The 19,270-nt window shown below is 37.6% G+C and overlaps 1 protein-coding gene across 1 annotated transcript in view; it reads left to right on the top strand.

Annotated features, from left to right (window-relative positions):
• The first annotated feature begins 738 nt into the window (after window positions 1-738).
• The window catches only part of LOC131777750 (unconventional myosin-VIIa), a 29,766-nt gene continuing 11,234 nt past the window's right edge, over window positions 739-19,270 (top strand). Inside the window, exons 1-34 of the mRNA XM_059094080.2 lie at window positions 739-960; window positions 1,149-1,223; window positions 3,058-3,171; window positions 3,508-3,585; window positions 4,076-4,150; window positions 4,685-4,869; window positions 5,215-5,336; window positions 5,647-5,789; window positions 6,565-6,747; window positions 6,858-6,942; window positions 7,195-7,271; window positions 7,827-8,012; window positions 8,200-8,273; window positions 8,816-8,894; window positions 9,706-9,837; window positions 10,033-10,168; window positions 10,347-10,453; window positions 10,584-10,721; window positions 10,990-11,051; window positions 11,433-11,622; window positions 12,088-12,267; window positions 12,647-12,865; window positions 13,262-13,369; window positions 13,891-14,034; window positions 15,159-15,230; window positions 15,566-15,634; window positions 15,764-15,898; window positions 16,440-16,526; window positions 16,803-16,886; window positions 16,970-17,062; window positions 17,531-17,794; window positions 18,196-18,324; window positions 18,482-18,655; window positions 18,746-18,973. Of these exons, the coding sequence (XP_058950063.2) occupies window positions 1,206-1,223; window positions 3,058-3,171; window positions 3,508-3,585; window positions 4,076-4,150; window positions 4,685-4,869; window positions 5,215-5,336; window positions 5,647-5,789; window positions 6,565-6,747; window positions 6,858-6,942; window positions 7,195-7,271; window positions 7,827-8,012; window positions 8,200-8,273; window positions 8,816-8,894; window positions 9,706-9,837; window positions 10,033-10,168; window positions 10,347-10,453; window positions 10,584-10,721; window positions 10,990-11,051; window positions 11,433-11,622; window positions 12,088-12,267; window positions 12,647-12,865; window positions 13,262-13,369; window positions 13,891-14,034; window positions 15,159-15,230; window positions 15,566-15,634; window positions 15,764-15,898; window positions 16,440-16,526; window positions 16,803-16,886; window positions 16,970-17,062; window positions 17,531-17,794; window positions 18,196-18,324; window positions 18,482-18,655; window positions 18,746-18,973 (4,170 nt within the window). The 5' untranslated portion in view covers window positions 739-960; window positions 1,149-1,205. The remainder of the gene's footprint in view (window positions 961-1,148; window positions 1,224-3,057; window positions 3,172-3,507; window positions 3,586-4,075; window positions 4,151-4,684; window positions 4,870-5,214; window positions 5,337-5,646; window positions 5,790-6,564; window positions 6,748-6,857; window positions 6,943-7,194; window positions 7,272-7,826; window positions 8,013-8,199; window positions 8,274-8,815; window positions 8,895-9,705; window positions 9,838-10,032; window positions 10,169-10,346; window positions 10,454-10,583; window positions 10,722-10,989; window positions 11,052-11,432; window positions 11,623-12,087; window positions 12,268-12,646; window positions 12,866-13,261; window positions 13,370-13,890; window positions 14,035-15,158; window positions 15,231-15,565; window positions 15,635-15,763; window positions 15,899-16,439; window positions 16,527-16,802; window positions 16,887-16,969; window positions 17,063-17,530; window positions 17,795-18,195; window positions 18,325-18,481; window positions 18,656-18,745; window positions 18,974-19,270) is intronic.

Consider the following 19,270-nt stretch of genomic DNA (forward strand, 5'->3'; position numbering starts at 1 on the left):
GACAAGGTGTTGTTTTCTGTCGTTGTCAAAGAGGTAACCTCTTCACTTCTACACAGGGAAAAATGCTTTTCTATATGTCCGGTTTCGTCGCTTTCGGATCAGCGTCGCATTCGAAAGCTTTCCTATCCAGCTATCCAATGTCAGTTAAGGTGGCTAAAAATGGTTTTGTTGTTTTGAAAAACCAAATCTTTGATGGATTGTAACTTTCGCGTCCGGCCGGACTTAACTACGTCATAGAGCATTTCATGATATGCCCGTCGCTTTTTCTATCTCTTCCTCCATCTCATTTCTCACAGCGCAGTAAAGAAAGCCTTGCACCTTTTACAAACTCGCTCGCGCCATGGTGAATGGGCAGGTAACCTTTAGCTTCCCTTTTTTATAAATCTTCCTTCTATAATTGTTCCTAAATTCTTATTTGAGCAGTTAATGCGAGAGTAGCGACTAACTGGTCTCATGATTTACTTCTACATGGCAGATACACTCACCATTTTTGTCGAAAGTGTGTTCTGCTGGACAATGATAACGAAGGCTCTAAAAGCCAGACTAGTCAGTTCTTTTGATTCCTCTAACATTACAATCATTCCCCCAGTCTTGCCGGTTAAGGGTGTCCTATTTCTTTCCCCCCCAAGATAAGGGGGCCCAGGGAAGAGCTTCCGGGATACTGGCTGTTAGATTGGAACATAATTTCCCGCCTTGCACTTATATCCTAACGGAAGGAAAATATTATTAGCCTCGTTTGCATGTGGTTACAACACAGCCCGGCTGGGGCACTGCAGGTCTGATCCAAACAATAACTTTGCTTGAATACAAACACAATTATTTTTGCTTATAGAATATTACTGTCAAACCTCTGGATTAGAAGGAAGAGATTGATTATTGAAATGATTCTTTGATTTTTCATGTATGTACATTCTTAATGGAATACATGGTTGCTTCCCAAGCGACGTGTCTCTAATGCCGGTAAGTGTCCTAATATTGAATTAAAGTTCTTTTGGGCTCCGCTTTTATGAAACACCAACAATCTCGAACAATCTGTAAATAGATGTGTTTACTAAAGTTTAAAACAGTAGTTGTATTACTTTCCTGTATTTTAGGACCAGCCATATTTATTTCGATCGATGCTTCTGACAGTTAATATATGTTTGCAGATTGATTGCATCTTGCTATCTCATCAAGCCTTGTTGGTTGTATCTTGAAAGCTTACAATGGTGATCGTCTCCAAGGTAGGAAAGAATAATGCAAAAAGAGGTGTACGATTTTTTTATTCTTATTTCTTTCGAAAAATATGAAATGGGAAGTGCACGCAACGTTTCTAATCATCAGTGCGTTCATTCGTTACAAAAATGTCAACCTTACATCTCGTTGACACTAAAGCTCTAGGTGAAAAGGAGAGGGAAATTTGTATTTTTTTTAATAACATCGACGACGTCATATGAACGAACTAAACTTTCGGTAGTAATTCTTCATAGCTGCGGACAATTTATTGCTCCAACGAAGAAAAATATCTGTTTGATATAGGCTGGAGTGTACTGAGACGAACAAAATCGAACGATTTAACACCTATTTGGAGAAACTTTTTTAAAACAAGACTCGAGATATGTTTTTAACAACTTGATGAAAACATTCATTTGTGATAAAGTGTGTCTGAAACCATCCTTGCATTAAGCTGAACACAGTGAGTTAGTTATGAATATTTATTTTGGGTCTAAAGCTGTACAATATAAGGAGGAACCATAAATAAAACAACCTCGACATCTCAGCTAGATTAATATTTTATCGCATCCTTTTCGCGTACTCCTCGTTTTCTATATTTTATAACATGCTGCCTGAATACAAAAGGAATTTTTTTTATTATCTTGGTATCAGTAACCTCGTAGTGCTCGAATAATCTCCCTGTTACTAGTGCATGATAACACCACTAATTTAATGCACTCAGTAATATGAAGTCGCATTAACTTGGCTTAACCTCCCGGTCGATTAATTGGTTTGCATGAGAAGATCGTGCGAATGATATAATATGCTTTGTAATCATTCTGAATTGTGTAAGCGTTGTCGATTCCCAGCAAAATGGAATCCTAAATAAACAATTTATGATTAGTAGTTGTGACGTATGGAAGTTTGATCATTGTTACATTCTCACCTCATGCTATATCAGCGAGTTGCTTTTCATTTTTATTTCCCTCAAAACTCAGGTGACAGTGAATGTTGTTGTTGGTCAATATTATTGACGTAAAGACACATATTTTCATCACCTCAATTATCATTAATGATTTGCAGGGAGACAGGGAGACTTGGAAATTAATTGTATTCCTTGTAACATATAATTGCGGACTAGGATATTATTATGTCTTTCTTGGAAAACACAAATTTTTATATGGGAAATAAAAATATTTCCAAAAAGAGGAGGTACCTTCCTACTATTTTTAAATATTTGGAATTCAGACACCCATATAGTAAAGAAATGGATGGGAATGGGGAGTTTGTGTTCAATTTGTAGTATAAATGTACTGTAGATCATAATAAAACCAATTTCAAAATATGAGTGTTGTGCCAATATGTACAACATTCCTGTTTCATGCCCGATTTGAATTAATTTTAAACTTAGCTTCCTACATCCAAACCAAAAAAATAATCCTGATGACCATAGAAACTAAGGGAGAAAAATTTTATGTATATGTATTCATATCTATGGAAGCATCTTTAAGCAAGCTTCTTGTCCTAATTAGGGAATGTTAGCATTGATAAGAACATTCCTTTTTTATGGTTGTGGACCTGTCAAAACTGGATGGGAGCTCAGCACAAAAACTTTTAATTTACGTAGAGGGCTGAAAAATTTGATCTTCATACCATGTTAATAATGATTTTCAGCAATAATGTTCATAACTTGTATTTCATCCAGATACCAGTACTGCTACATTATGGTGTAGATCTGGAAACATATTGGTACAATATATCATGACTGTCCTTTGCAGCAGTTTCCAGGTGGATTTATTCACTGATAGGTTACCTTTTTTACCACAGAGATGAGTTGAGGCATGCTCTCTTTCATGTCTACAGGGTGAACATGTCTGGCTGGACAATACTGGTGGAGGAGAGTTTGATGTGCCCATTGGAGCACTGGTCAAATTGGCTGACTCAGGGCAGATTCAAGTTGTTGATGATGAAGGAAAGGTATTTAACCCTGGCAATTGTCCCCATGGACCTGTTCAGTTGTCAAGTGATATTAAAAATTGTACTCCATTGCTTATATCTCTTTCTGTGAAGAGACACTCAAATCAAGATCTACTCAGTTTCTTGTCAAATTTCATGTTAATGTGATTAACTGGTTTTATAACATTTAAGGAATCTTATTTCTTGCTGTTTGTTCCTTTGTTTAACAGGCTATGTTGTAGCAAAATAACTAAACTTAAGAATATCTCATGTTATTTTACACATTTTCCAGGATTCCTCACAGATGCCATACACACCAATCAAATTGACCAGTAATATTATTTGTATCTGCTTTAGGAGCATTGGATCCAATCTTCATTGGCTAACAAACTTAGAATTATGCATCCAACAAGTGTAAATGGAGTTGATGACATGGTATGTACAATTTTTTCATTTAACTAGTTCAAAAGACAATATACATATAAGATGTGGTCCTCCATCAATATTGAGATAATCTGTAAGTGTTCTAATCTTTGACTTTGGTTGTGTTCCAAATTATGATATGAATCCAGTTTATTACATGAGTCTGTCAAGTTCATTTGAAACTCAGAAACTGAGACACAAATTTTGATAAACCCTCCACTAACTTATTTTGAAACATTTTTTGTGCTTGTCAACTCCCATGTAAATAAACCCTTTCAAAAAACCTCTACATAGCTGTGTAAGGGAAGGGCTCTTTTTCTACTTCTGAGGGCTGGATTTGACAGAACAAAATATTTCTGGGTGTCACCTTTGAATACTTTCATTGTAACAGTTAAAGCATGTGTAAGGTTGCACAATTTGTACAGTTGTAGCTGTCAAATCAGTCAATTAATTATGCAGCTGAGTTTTGTCTTAATTTCCTTACTCCACTTATGAACTATAGATACAACTTGGAGATCTTAATGAGGCAGGAATCCTTCACAACCTTTTCATTAGATACTACAATCACCAGATTTATGTAAGTCAACTTAGCTTCAATTCATATTGATCACAGGAATACAATGTCTGTTAAAAGGAATTTTTGTTGTGACATTTAAAGGTATTTCAAGAGCATCATCAATTTTAGTTGACAGATCTTCTTGATTAAGTTACCACCTGGTCATTTAAATAAATGTGCAGAACCCAGACTCAAATGTCTCAAAACTCAACTCAAACCTCCATCGTCAAACTTTTTGAGAATTGAGGAGTCAAAGATCAGGAATCCAGGTTTAAGAAATGAGGAGTGAGAATTGAGTACGAGAATCAAGGATCAAGAATTAAGGATTGAGGATTAAGTTTTGAGGGACTGTCGACATACTTTTGAGTAGTACTGCACACATATTGTACTACATGCCCTACTTTAATTAAATTTATTCTGTTAAAATATTTCTACCAATAACACAATTGCCATAGGATACTATCTTTCCATGAACAGTCATGTTACTGTACTGATGTTACAACTTCAATTTTTCAAGGTGTAATGACCTATGACCTGCATGTTGTTACTTTTCAGACCTTCACTGGATCCATTCTAGTTGCTGTTAATCCATATCAGCTTTACTCTATATATGATGCTGATCATGTTAAGAAGTACAAGAATAGGAAATTAGGTGATCTTCCTCCTCACATCTTTGCTGTGGCAGACAATGCATATTCTCATATGAAGAGAGAAGCTCATGATCAGTGTGTCATTATTAGGTACTGTAAAAATGAAACAATAACATCAACAAAAACAAACTACACAACAGTTACATATAGAAGACAGTTGTGACTATAAATATTAATTAGATTATGTTAAATCATGAAATATCCTAACTGCTTGCAGTCACAAATTAGCAGGATACAGATAAGATATTAATAATTATTTGTAAACTCAGGCAAATTCCTTAATAAATGATTAATTGTTATCAGTGAATAATATTTATACATGTATACTAGTCATTATAGTTTGTATGATAATTATTAGCCTAAATGTAATCTAAAAGAGCTATTTGATTTAAAATTTCCTCTGTATGTTAAAGCTTTGAGCTGATTGTGTTGTAGCGGTGAGAGTGGAGCTGGCAAGACAGAGTCAACTAAACTCATTCTTCAGTTTCTTGCTGCTGTCAGTGGGCAACACTCATGGATTGAACAACAAATTTTGGAGGCCAATCCAGTTTTAGAAGGTGCATACTGTATATACTGCATAAGCAATACCCTCCATTTGGTGTGACAATATGAATGGGATATGTTCATGGACATTGTCTGTCCCAAGAAGCAAACAGTTTTTCAACAGCAAAGCTTGAGGACAAGTTTGGAAAGTGCCAGGTTGGGGTGGGGGGGAGGGGTTTTTTTTCATGCTATTAAGAGACAGGATACAGTTACACCCTCATTCACATACACCATCTAGTATTCCTTAAAATGGTTAATTTGTTGACTACCAATGAAAATATTGCTCTACATTCTGTTTATTATGATGGTCTTTGTTTAATTTAGCTTTTGGTAATGCCAAGACAGTACGGAATGATAATTCTAGCAGGTTTGGTAAATATATTGATGTCCATTTTAACAAGACTGGACAAATTGAAGGAGCCAAGATTGACCAATACCTTTTGGAGAAATCGAGACTTGTCAGCCAAGTAAGTATATCGAATTGTAGATGAAAAAAAAAATGGAATTAAAGTGTCTGTGGATTTACATTTTGTACAAAACACTTTTAACTGTCATGATGTAAGTATGCTCTAAATATGTCTATGATTTAAAAATCAGTTATAACTCTTTAATTATTTTCACGTAATTTATGATTAAACATTGATTGTTCTTCTAGAATGCATTCTGTACACTAGACGGCTTGTACCAGAATCAAATGTTACTTCAAATACATTTTTGAGTCACTATGTATTCTTACTTTTCCTTGTTGTTGATATACCCATTTGATATATTAGAATTACTATATGAAAAATCTGATTGATCAAGAGCATCTAATCAATATACAATACCTTGTAAATAAAAAATAGTATCTACAGTGGATATTACATTTATCATAATGAGTTCAAAGTCTGCCTTGTTTACAAGCCCCTTGTCTTTGAAGTGTTTTCACACTTTTGCAACCTCAGATTTATTTTTTGCTGACTGTTTGAAAAATATAAAGTAGAATGATTACTAATGTCTTATAATGAAAAGATAAAAATAAATTTATAAATTAACACAATACATTTCTTAATCTCTGGTGGCTGGTGTGTATAGCTCTAGAAGTGAGCTCATGAAGGCAAGGAAATAATTTATACGAACTTACATGTAGGACCTCCTAGTCTCAGGTACAGATAGGACATTACATCATTATGTTCATAAAACTTTACAGTAATGTTAAGGATACATTGTACACCAGCCATTAATATCATTTTTGCATTTCAGATGCCTGATGAGAGAAATTATCACATTTTCTATCGCATGCTTTCTGGAATGTCACGTAATGAGAGAGAGTTACTGAACCTGACAGATGCCTCAGACTACTACTATTTAACACAAGGCAACTGTATCTCTTGTGAAGGAATGGATGATTCAGAAGAATTTGCTATAATCAAAGGGGCAATGAAGGTAAGCATAGCTTCTACCTCAAGGTACATGCATAGTACCTAGAAATTTAAACTTTAAATCATCTTCAGCCAAAAGAAAGTTAATTTTTCTGTTTTTGCAATGATGTTTAGGTATTAATGTTCAGTCAAGATGATAGTTGGAACATTTTCAAATTGCTGGCTGCCATTCTTCACATTGGAAACCTAGAATTTGAAGGTACTTCCACATTTAAAAGTAATGTGACATTTATTGTTAGTTATATTTGTTAGGTTACTACTGAATGAGAGGCTTGTGTGCACTGACTCTCTGCTCTCCAGAGTTAATAGGCTCTAAAGTAACAAGTCGGTCATCTTAAACACACACAAAAGTCAATAAAATGATTTTGTTTGATGCACTAATTAAAATTAAGAAACAATTGCGATATGTGTTTCTTTTTCTTTCTTTTTCTTTCTTTTGTACACCCAATAGCCACCATTCGAAGTACCGTTGATGCATGCGACATCACTGATCATGAGCTGGGAAAGGTTGTTGCAGGTCTTCTAGAGGTATGAGGAAAGAGCATAGGAACAGTGTTGCATGTGTAGAATGGGTATGGAGATAGATTCAAAGGTGCACTCTTGTTGTGTTGATAGAGATGGCTGAGTCAGATTATAATGGGAATAGGTTTGGGTGTTTACAATGTTGGGATAAAGTTGATTGTGTACAATGAGTACAGGGCCATTGTTGAGTTTGAAGAGTAGGTGTAGGAAAGAGATAATAGTATACCTTGGGTTTGAAGGAAGAGTTATTTTACAGGCACTGAGAAAGAGTTGAGTATACCTACAGGGTATAATATTATATTCATGTCTATAGAAGTGTTCAACTCTAAGACATGCTGCTCAAGGGTTTGCATAACTTTCTAGAATTCTTCCAACCCCTTGAATTTTTAATTATAGTACATACTAGCTTAGTAAACATGGGAAAAGTCATCTGTTGTCATTTGGAAAAATTAAATTTTGCATGTATCTGCATATTCTTGTCTAAATGCACTTATTGACTAACAAGAGTATGCGTAGTATTCTAGGAATTCACTAATAGTGGTTACTGGTTATCTATCTCAGGTGTCATATGAGAATCTTATTGAAGCATTTACCAGCCGATCAACATTTGCAAGAGGTGAAATGATCTTTTCTCCAGTCAGTGCTGTAAAAGCTGTAGATATTAGAGATGCCTTTGTCAAGGGAATTTATGGACGAATCTTTGTGTGGATTGTTAACAAAATAAATGCAGCCATTTTCACAGACAAGGTGAGTTACCAAAGTTAATGGAAGCTAAGTTGGTGACATTTTGCTCTTTTGATGCTTATGGCGTGTAATTAATTGCAATTACTTGAAGTGTAATCTGAATCTTTAGACATAAGAAACATCACAACCCAGTGACTAGTTAATACTACTGGAAGGAAATAATGATATTCTGTATCTATTCCTCTGATAGCTTGACCGATCAGCATTCCGATCATCTATTGGAGTTCTTGATATATTTGGATTTGAAAACTTTAATTCTAATAGGTAAGTCAAGTTTGTATTTAGCCTGAGCACATAAAGGCTGCTGTAGTAGAAGTTCTTGTACGTGATATTCTCTTTACCCCTCCATACCATTCTCTTTTGCTTACCCTCTATCTGCCCCTTATTTCACCCTCTTTTTCCTTCTTCAAACCTTCCTCCCTCCCTCCTTTCTGACTTATCTTCCCCTTCTCCCAACTCCTCCTTTCTTAACACTTCTACCTGGCCCTTTCCATTTCCTTTCATATATTCCCCCTCTGCTCTGCACTTTCCCCTTCCATTTCCTCCCTGTCCTCTTTCCACTATCCTCTTTCTCTTCCTCCAACCATCCCTTTCTTACCCCTCCCCTTGTTTCTCCCTCCTTCCCCCCCCCCCTACACTCCTTTCATTCCCTTGTTCCTTCTTTACCAACTCTCTTTTTTCCCCATCCTTCCCACTTTTTCTGCCTTCCTCCCTTCCTTTCTCCCTCCCTTTAATACTTTTCTTCCTTCTGTTTCCTTAAATACTCGTTATAATTATCTTTATGTCTGTTTTTTTTTTTCCTTTAGCTTTGAACAGCTGTGCATCAATTATGCCAATGAAAATCTTCAACAGTTCTTTGTTCAACACATTTTTAAACTGGAACAGGCAAGTGAATATTTTATATGAAATATTAAGAAACATTTCGTGGAACAAGTCAGCTAGGAAAATATGAATTGGAAGTGAAATTCCTCGCAAGAAGACAACGTGGGATAATATAAGAAACAAATGTAATTACGGTCAGGCCTGAGAAAAAAATTTGTTTTGAGCGAACAAACATTTGCCTCATACTCTTTTCTAGTCAACGGTTCACAATTTGCTTATTTACCGTGATCTGAATCTTGCTCAAATGAACGTGAGTTATAAGTTTGACAGATCGAATAAATTCAACATCAAATCCACTGTTGAACTTGAGATTTTTTTTATAAAAACCCAACGTATTAGGTTTTTTAATGAACGTTTGGTTGCAAGTTTATTTCGAGGGAGTCTTTTACTTGTCAAGATAAGCTCGTTAGGTTACTTTACCCATAAAGAATGATGACTCATCATCAGTGTTAAGCTCATTCTTGGATCTGACCCACTGCATTTGGCTGATGAGTAGGTCAATGTGATCTCAAACACCATCATTGGCGATTTATATACATGTACCTTTAACACGTATTATTCTGTTTTTATGTTAACTGTCCCCATGCCAATAATACCGCACAGTTTGTCCAGTCATACCTCACGAGAAGTATGACTGAACTAAAAGTCAGAAGATGCTATTTTATTATTTTAAACTCATGGCCGTCGAGTGTTTCGTTTCTTCGGTTCGTAGACTCCAGGTGACTGAATTTAGTAGTCATTTCCATATGATGGTCTCTGTAGGTGTATCAGTAACCAGGCTAAATGATTACATCTCAGTTTTTATTATTTTCAGGAAGAATACAACAAAGAGGACATAAAATGGCAACATATTTCGTTTGTCGATAATCAGAACGTTCTTGATTTACTGGCACAAAAACCCATGAACATCATTGCTCTGGTGGATGAAGAGAGTAGATTTCCAAAGGTAGCTTGTGGAATCTTGCAGAATTTAATCCATGCCTATCGAATCGATCTTATGAGCACTGGCATTTCACTGGATTTCTCATTGCCAGATTTCAAAATGGATAAAGATGAGATGACGGATTATACGACAACTTGCATTTATAACTTTCGTTGTCTGTACGAAGTAACCTGGGGAGCTTTCTTCTTTATTTCTCAGGGTTCAGATGCCACGATGTTACAGAAAATAAATACTCATCACAAGCGATCCAAACTGTTTCTTCCCCCGGTCAATTCAACTTCTTCCTTGTTTGGTATTCGTCATTTTGCGGGAACTGTTTACTACAGCTCAAAAGGTAAGAACCTTATCACTGCTAAGAAGCCAGTATTAATAGATTCAGACGGATCACTTAGAGTGTCTTTGGGAGGCAACCAGGTAGTGTATTCAAACAAACGAAAAATGATCATTACAAGAGTTTAAGGCCTTGTTAATGTTTGTTGGTGAATTGCCTAAAACTTTATTTTCAATGACAGGTTTTCTGGACAAGAATCGCGACACTTTCAGTGCTGATCTTATTGATTTGGTGGGAGAAAGCAAGTTTCCATTCTTACTTGAACTCTTTTCTAAAGAGAGAGCCATGGTTTGTACTCTTTGTTATTGTTTCATCAGTTTACTTTTGCTAGATAACTATCTTAGTTGTGGTTCATTGATTCGCTGTGTGTTTCTTGTGTAGACTTCGCCAGTGTAATCATAAACCCAAACTTTTTTAGGGTGAAGATACGAGGAAACGTTCGCCAACTCTTGGAGCTCAGTTCAAGAAGTCTCTTGATCTACTGATGAGAACCTTATCATCTTGTCATCCTTTTTTTGTGCGCTGCATCAAACCAAATGACCACAAGAAACCAATGGTGAGCACTCATGCGTCACGTGACCTACAGCTTGACCATGTAACAGCTTTTCTATATATTTTTTTAAGTGGTCAGCCATACGAAAAAAAACCTGGCTGTCAAAGGTTAGGATTTATTTCAGATCAAGACAGGTATTTTTCTCCTTTGTCTAATCAAAGTAACCAACGTTTCAAAGAAGAGTATAGCTGATGAAAACGCTGTCCGCCAGTGCTTGATAAGAACGTTGCTGTTGGATAAATCCTCTCACGGTTTACTTTTCTTCTTTCAGAGATTTGATCGGGGTCTTTGTTGCCGGCAGTTACGCTATTCTGGTATGATGGAGACCATAAGGTAAGATGTTGGAGATTCCACAGTTTTCACTTGATGTTCAAGGAAACAACCACTTTTTGTCATCTTGTTAATATGTAGTTTGAATTAAGAATGATGTTTTTGGGATCCAAGACTCTTGGTACCTTCCACTTAGCGAGTTTGCTCAAGCTAGTTTCCCCTTAAAATCCCAATCTTATTGATTTATTGAACGGTCATCAAAGTAGTTGGGAACAGAATTTGCCAAAGAAAGGCTTCATGTACATGTAGTTTTGTGGGTCAAATTGGTGTATGGGGAAAGCTCCTCTCACCTAAGAGCATTCTTGTCTGGGTGTGAAATTAAGCTTTTCCTTTTTTATTTTTGTTTATCTCATATTTTACATATTTATTTCTTCTATACCCTAGAATACGGAAAGCTGGTTATCCCATTCGGCACACGTTTAAGGAGTTCATTGACCGTTACCACATGCTGAGTGAAGGCCTGACGAGGGACGCATTGGATTTTCAGGGTCTCAAAAACGCTGCTGTCACAATCGCCAAGCGGCTTCTTGGAAATACTGACTGGCAGGTTGGAAAAACTAAGATTTTTCTAAAGGTAAGTTACTTACAGTTACAGTTTAGCTGTTCACTGATCACACACTTCATTAAAATGCCTGAGAAAAGTGCGTGAAAGTTGCGTTTTTGAGGAACAAGCTTTAAATTAGAGCCCGGCGTTTTTAAGGAGTCGTTGTTCAACGTGAGCCGCTGATGTTCTCAAGTGGTGTCCGTAATAGCGAGGTGTCCGTAGGGCGAGAGTCGACTGTACATGTTAATTGAAAGAACAAAAAAGTGTAAAGATCACATAAGAAAAAAAAACCAGAAGCTTCATGTGTATGCGTAAGTAGAAGACTCCAATACTTCGTCCAGTTTTAAGACATGCAATAAATTGGCTTAATATTCCATGACTATGTCCTGCGTTTAAGAAATGATTTAGTTTTATCAACAACGGTATTTTTTGCGTTAATGGAGGCTCTCTTTCGTTTCAACACATGACAATGAATGGAAAATCTCTGATTGATAGGACATGCAAGACGTTCAGCTGGAAGATGAGCGGGATAAACTTCTTACCAAGCGCGCCATTTTGATTCAGAGAGTTGTACGTGGGTTTTTGATCCGTCAACGGTATACCAAGATGAAAACTGGCTCAATTCTTATTCAGAAGACATGGAGAGGCTTCCAAGAAAGACAAAGATACGCCATGGTCAGTTATTATTATTGTTAGTAACACCATGCCAAAGTTGTGTGTGGAGTAGTGTCGGTGGGTATGTTCTCCAGCCTTAGAATTGACTATTAAAGTAGTGTAATGCTTAGTGCGACTCAAAAAACCAATAGTCCGGGTTCGAACCCTGCCTGAAGTTACTGTGTCGTGTCCTTGGCCGAGGCAGTGATTTTTCACAGTGTCTCTCTCGACCCAGGGTTATAGTTGAATCTCGCTAAACTTTCATGGAAACTGGACAAAAAGGTTGGGAGGTAACTCCTCATCAAAAAGGAAGGTAAATAATACTGCCTCATGCCATTAGGCTTTCGGCAGTGATGGTCAGGCTTTACCTTTTAAACTAAATGCTGTACTTTCTTTTTAGATCCGAAGTGGTCTGGCTAGACTTCAGGCTTCGTACAGAGCTCGTGTTTTAGCCACAAAGTATAGAACATTGCGTGAGAGAATGAAAGTGTTTCAAGCATTTTGTAGAGGATTCCTCGCTCGACAAGAGTACAAAAATCGTCTTAGGAGTATCGTCAAGATACAAGCTGGGATACGAATGGTGCTGGCTAAAAGGCGAACTCAGGAATTGAGAGTGGAGGTCAGAACTTAAGCATACATACGTCAGACTCGTAGTCATAGGCAGTCAGTCCTTTATTGAGCCATCACTTTGACTCTTTCTGATCATCTAAGAAAACTCTTTTTCTCTAAACAGGGTAAACTTGTTCAAAAAATGGCAGAGAAATTCGAGCGGGGCAGACCAAGTTGAAGGGTTCATATTAGCACCGCTGTCTGTCTTTCTCATAAAAGTGTATGCTTCTGCCGCATAGAGTTGACTGTAAATAGATTGAATGAGAGCTCCTGGCAACTATTTGTGTTTGGCTAAATTTGAAAGAAAAAAAAAGCAGTGACAATCAAGAAATCTCAGTTGGAATAAACCGTAGACGTTAAGTAAATTGTTTTTTATTGTTATTTGTTAACTTTTGTATTTGAACAGAAAAAGAAACGCGAAGATGCGGAGAGGTTAAGGAAGCAGGAGGAAGAACGCCTAAAGAAAGCCATGGCGGCTGATGCGGCAGAGAAAGAAGCACAGAGACTTCATCAGGTGCAGCTTCTTCGTTGATGTTGTTGTTTTATGAGCAAAATTGAATTTCTGGGCGAAAGATAACATCACTCTGACTTTTTATCACATCTATGCTAAATAGAGAAATATTTTTTCCGTCTTGTCACGAGCGTGGGACAAAGAAAAAATTCTGAGTTCCCACAAGGAATCGAACCTCCGACCTTCGGATTCCGCGCTCCTATGCTCTACCACTGAGCCACAGAGACTCTACGATAAGCGAGGTCTATTGCGTAGTTCATAGGACACGCGTCCTGCATACTGCCAGGATCAGCAGGATCATATGAACTTTGTAATAGACCTCGCTCACCAAAGAGTCCCTGTGGCTCTGTGGTTGGAGCATCGGAGCGCGGAATCCGAAGGTCTCAGGCTCGATTCCTCATGTAGAACTGTGTTATTAAATTACTCAAACATTTGACCCGTGGGGAATACGTGTGTCCAAGAGAGTAGACAGCATATTTCAGGTTTAATTTTTTCCCCTTTTATTTGTCGTAATGCTACGTTAGGAACGGATGGCCAAGATTGAGCAAGAGGAGAAAGAAGAACATGAACGCAAAAAACGGGAAGCTGAGAAAAAGAAGCACGAAATAGAAGTTGCAGAAGCAATGGCGAAGAAACGGAGAGAGGAAGATGTAGATGACTCGAAAATGGTAAGAAGACTGGGTAGGAGCTGACGCTTTCATTACTGGGCGTGTTCTCCCCTGCCTTTATGTTTAGTGTCTGGGTTAATTGAATGCCGGTCAAACTCAAACTTCATGAAAGAGATGCTATACATGTTCGTGAAAATCTATCATGAAAATTGACTCTTAGATGTCCTATTGCAAGGCGAACTATGGAGACAGGAAATGAAACTAATTCTGGGCTGCAAAGCACTTTTCTTGTTTGCGAGATCTTCTCTGTATGTAGGTTTCTTTCTTTTATTTTGGATTGCAAGTTTGAAGATTAATAGTTAGATGAGCTTATTTCTCTGAGAAACAGAGTATTTCCGTTTTCCGCCGGGTTCAAATAATGATCACCTTTAACTTCGACTGCTCAAAAAAATCTGCTGCAGTCATCTAGGCGGTTAACAGGCTCGTGACGCCCACGCACGTGCTACGACAGTCACGCGACAAAGAGAAATTGCACTTGAATATCGCCACAGATAGGGTCACGGAAAATAATGACCTCTTTTTCAGCGGAAATTCTTGATTTACGTGTTACGTTGTGAAATTTAATACTGTAAAGCGTACGTACTCGTGTATTTAGAATAGAGAATGTTCAAGGTTCGAACGTAAACTATTACTCACTGAAAAGTGCAAAGATGAATTTCTCGAGCAAACAGTGGAGCTCTGTGAAGCAAACTGAATCACCAGAATATATGGATGTCGACGGATTCGAAGGATTCTTTTATGAGACGGTAGAGAGAAGAATTGTTGAATTTCAAGATTTTGTCTGTGATCAAGACAATGTTAATGGAAGTGGCTTTGAAGTGGACAGGACAGCGGAGAGCAGTTCAGACTCAGAACTTTGTGGTCAAGATGAAGAAGAGCTGTTCTTATTAAAAGAAATTTTAAATTTCAAAGGAAAGGTACCGCCATTACGCTACTGCTGCATGAACCATGGAGTTGAGGACAACAAAGCGCGATCATTTTATTTCATACTTAATTCGTGACTTAATTCGAGCGGTGTTTATTTCGTCTGAGCACGCAATGCTTCTGTAATGAGACAGGAATAGTAAAAAGCATTGCTTGGTGTTGGTTCTAAGTTTTGTTGTTTTTGTTTGTTTCCTTCTAAGGTTGATGAAATGTTCGGCTTCTTGCCAGAAGAGAAGACACCAATGCCTAACTCAGCTCCCACCGCCTTCAAGGTGATACAGCGTTCTTACGTAACCAACAGAAATTATTGTTTCAATCTTTATCTATGCTGGTATCCCATTGTCTTCAAACTGTTCTATTGTCTCTTACGGAAGACAGTTACCCACGGCTAACAGTGTAGCCAAAAGACGTAAATGGGATCAACATTTATTAGTCGTCTAGCATTGTTTTGCGTTGAGAGAATTTTTTTATCGGAACAATGTTTTTATGCTGAAATAAAAAAAGAGAGAATAATAACAGTATGTTAACTCAAAGTTTCCTTCGCTTTGATTCTTTTTATCATCATGATTTTCATTTTCAGTGGTCCATCGTAAATTTTTCCTTTCAGGATTTAGAACCAGCCCAAGAGGTTGAATTTGCCACCGAAGAAATGTCTGCTGTGCAATCATTACCTGAGGTGAGCACACGCTTAAAGAAAACAGCTGTTTGAAGAATTTCTTCCACTGGTGCTCACTACCATCATCATCCAGGCTCTTACTGCATTGTGTTACTATTATGTTGACAAAAGTTCGCTTTGCTTTTACAGCCAGAAGAAGATGTCTCACAATTCAAGTTTTCTAAATTTGCTGCCACCTACTTTCAAGGTGGAGCAACTCCTTTATATATCAGAAGACCACTAAAACAGTCCCTCTTACCGCTTACCAGTGAAGCCGACAGTATGGTAATTCTAGCCACGTCTGACACCTTAGGATTAAACTTTGTTTTTGACTAAACTTTTCAGTCATAACATGATAACAATGCATATGTAAAACCTTCTTATATGGAAAATATGGAGCCACACATACTGACCCGACACCCAATATTCCTGTTAACATCATCATTCACTGTATTTTATATATTTTTCATTGGCCGAAAGTTCAACACGTGACCTGCAGATGTACAGCCCTGAATATTGGTCAATCCCTAATACCGTTTACTCTATTTTTTTGTGGAAAAAAATTCTATTCGGGTAGTTGTGCCCACACTCATAAGTGGGAATGACAAATCGTTCTTTTTTGAGCTGTCAGAGAGCCACTGAGAGATCTCTACGTTTTTCTCAGCCTCGTCTTGATACTTGTTCTCACGCTGTTCTCGCAATTTCAAATCATGCCGAGCATTAGAATATTTTCTTGGCGTCGTTTTCAGTTCCTTGCACATTTATTTATCTTTAGTTCGTTGCGAACTTAAGTTAATTTTTTGTTAATGAAGTAATGTCTTGACAGGCGGCATTAGCGGTATGGATTACGATTTTAAGATTCATGGGTGACTTACCAGAGCCCAAGTACATCACTTCACAGCCAGACGTTAAGGTAAAATTACATAAGGACCTTTGTATAGGTACTATATCTCATCGAATTGTTCAGTGAACTATACGTATTGATGGTTTCGAACAATGTGTAGAAAGTCTCGACAAGTTTTTTTGGGATTTTTTCCGACCGTCAAAGAATTCCAGTTTTCTTAGTAAAATGTAAGCTAGCATTATCAGGCAATAGCCTGACCGTATAGTGTATTGTGTTTCGTAGCCTAAAAGACATTCTAATCACGCTTTTTTTCCACTCATGTGTTGTTTTATTTCGTTTAAACAGGACAGCTCCGTGATGAGCAAGATATACGATACACTCGGAAGAAAGTACAAGAACAAAGGAATCGACGGAGTGCAAGATTTTGGGGTGGGTCTGCTTCTCTTTTCTTAATTGAATTTAAATCGTAAGATTTTCATTCTAACTGTTTTTTTTTTCGGTCGATCTTTCAGGGATCCAGTAATTCACTGAGTAGAGAGAAAAGGGAGACACTTAGGAAGAAAATTGTTTCATTAACGTTGAAAAGGAAGTCGAAAATTACAAAGGTGGGTAATGTGAGTGTTAACTGTCACAAACACCTTGGATATTGCTGACCTGTACCCTTTGAGGAAGTGTGCACATGTATGTTCGGAACAAACGATTTTAACTTAGGTTACGTTTTTGCAATATGCCGAGACAGAAGCTGTGTTAGAAAGCAGATACAACCGAAGCCCTCTGTTGAAGATTGTTTGTTGTATCAGTTCTAGTTTGCAGGGGAGTATTTGATTCTTTACTACTTTAAATGTCTTGTCTTAAAATTTACTTTCTGGAAAAGTGTTGGAAATCGTAAAGAAGTGACAAGCAACTCAATAAGGCTCCTCTCAGTATTTTTGTCTTGTCTGTTGGTGACGAGCTATCAGTACTATGCTACCCCTGATCTTCCCCGAAAACCATGGGAAAATGATTCAATACCCGTGATTCATTATCAGAGCTGAGTAACTCTTTGAATCGTTTACAATTGTATCACCTTACAGGATGTTACAGCGAAGTTGAAAGAAGCTGAGGAAAGTGGTACACTAACGGAAGGTTACGGTCCTTTGTCAGCTCAGGATCGACCAACATCTAATTTAGAGAAACTTCACTTTATCATTGGGCATGGCATATTACGACCAGACCTCAGAGATGAAATTTACTGTCAGATTTGTAAACAGTTGACTCAAAATCCTTCCAAATCCAGTCATGCGCGCGGATGGATTCTTATGTCACTCTGCTTGGGTTGTTTTGCACCTTCAGAAAAGGTCAGCCCTCAAATGTCTCATGTTATTCTGTGTGTTTTATTGTTTCTTTCTGCAAGGGAAAAAAGGCCATATACACAATCCAACATGTTCTTACGCTCTAAGCGTAACGGAAACTATTTGGAGAAAAGAACAGAGAGGTTTGATAGCAGGACTCTGTAGCACTTAGCAATGATTTACTTCCTAAAAAGTTTTTTTTCAGTGCGAAATACTTCAACTTTCGGGGCTGGTCAATAGATCCTTTTTATTACTTAATTTCTCCTGTCGCTGAGCACTCGAAATGACGGTTTCGCCAAGGGTAATGGATTAGTAGGCCTTATTCGAAGTAGTGTTGCATTGATTTGTGTTTCTTTTTTGTTTGGGGGATATTTCGGTGGTGGCGATGTTCGTGGCGGTGCTATCAGTTCGTCAAATATCTGAAGTGTTTTATCGGAGATGGTCCCCCTGGGTACGCGCCATACTGTGAGGAGAGATTGAGGAGGACACAGCAGAACGGATGTAGGCACCAACCCCCCAGCTGGCTGGAGTTACAGGTGACATTTCTCTCTTACTTACTTTCATCTGATTTGAGTACCGTTGAAGTCTGGCTCGATCTCTTGATTGTAAAGTTTAATTTATTGGACATAGTTTATGGACGCAAGTTTTCTGTTAATATTTAGTCTGTTTATCGTTTGAATTGATTTTGATCAGGCAACTAAATCTAAGAAGCCTTTAATGTTACCGATAACATTTATGGATGGAACCACAAAAACCTTACTGGCAGATTCTGCTACAACAGCTAAAGAACTTTGCACACAACTGGCTGACAAGATATCACTCACTGATCAGTTTGGCTTCTCTCTTTATATCGCTCTCTTCGACAAGGTACGCCGTAAAATTTTGTTTCGTAATAACCGCTTGCTTCAGTCACCATCAGAACTGTGGCAGTTGATTAACCGGCATTCATTTGCACAGGTGTCCAGTTTGGGAAGTGGAAGCGATCACGTAATGGACGCCATTTCTCAGTGTGAACAGTACGCCAAAGAGAAAGGAGCCAAGGAGATGAATGCACCATGGCGTTTGTTCTTCAGGAAAGAAATCTTCTCTCCATGGCACGATCCTACAGTCGATCAAATAGGCACAAACCTTATTTACCAGCAGGTGGTGAGGGGTGTGAAGTTTGGAGAGTATCGTTGTGATAAGGTAACGTTACTGTAATCATTTGTCACTTATAGAACCATTTAAAGATATATTACTTCACCCCCTCGTTTCCTTCCAACGCGTCTGATTCATTACAAATCCAAATAAAAGTAACCATTTTTACATTTTACATGTTCTTTTCAATTAGTTTGCTTTTTTTACTCTACTTATTATGGCACCTATGGCCAGTCCTGCCTCTTGTGACAAGAATTTGACAAACCTGCTGGTTGACCAGTTTGACCAGTGTGCAACTTACGCGGTGCGAGTCTATCTTTTCACGTAAGGAATTATTTCATTGTT

The sequence above is a fragment of the Pocillopora verrucosa genome, chromosome 6 (assembly GCF_036669915.1).
Source record: "Pocillopora verrucosa isolate sample1 chromosome 6, ASM3666991v2, whole genome shotgun sequence".
In the NCBI taxonomy this organism is placed as follows: Eukaryota; Metazoa; Cnidaria; class Anthozoa; order Scleractinia; family Pocilloporidae; genus Pocillopora; species Pocillopora verrucosa.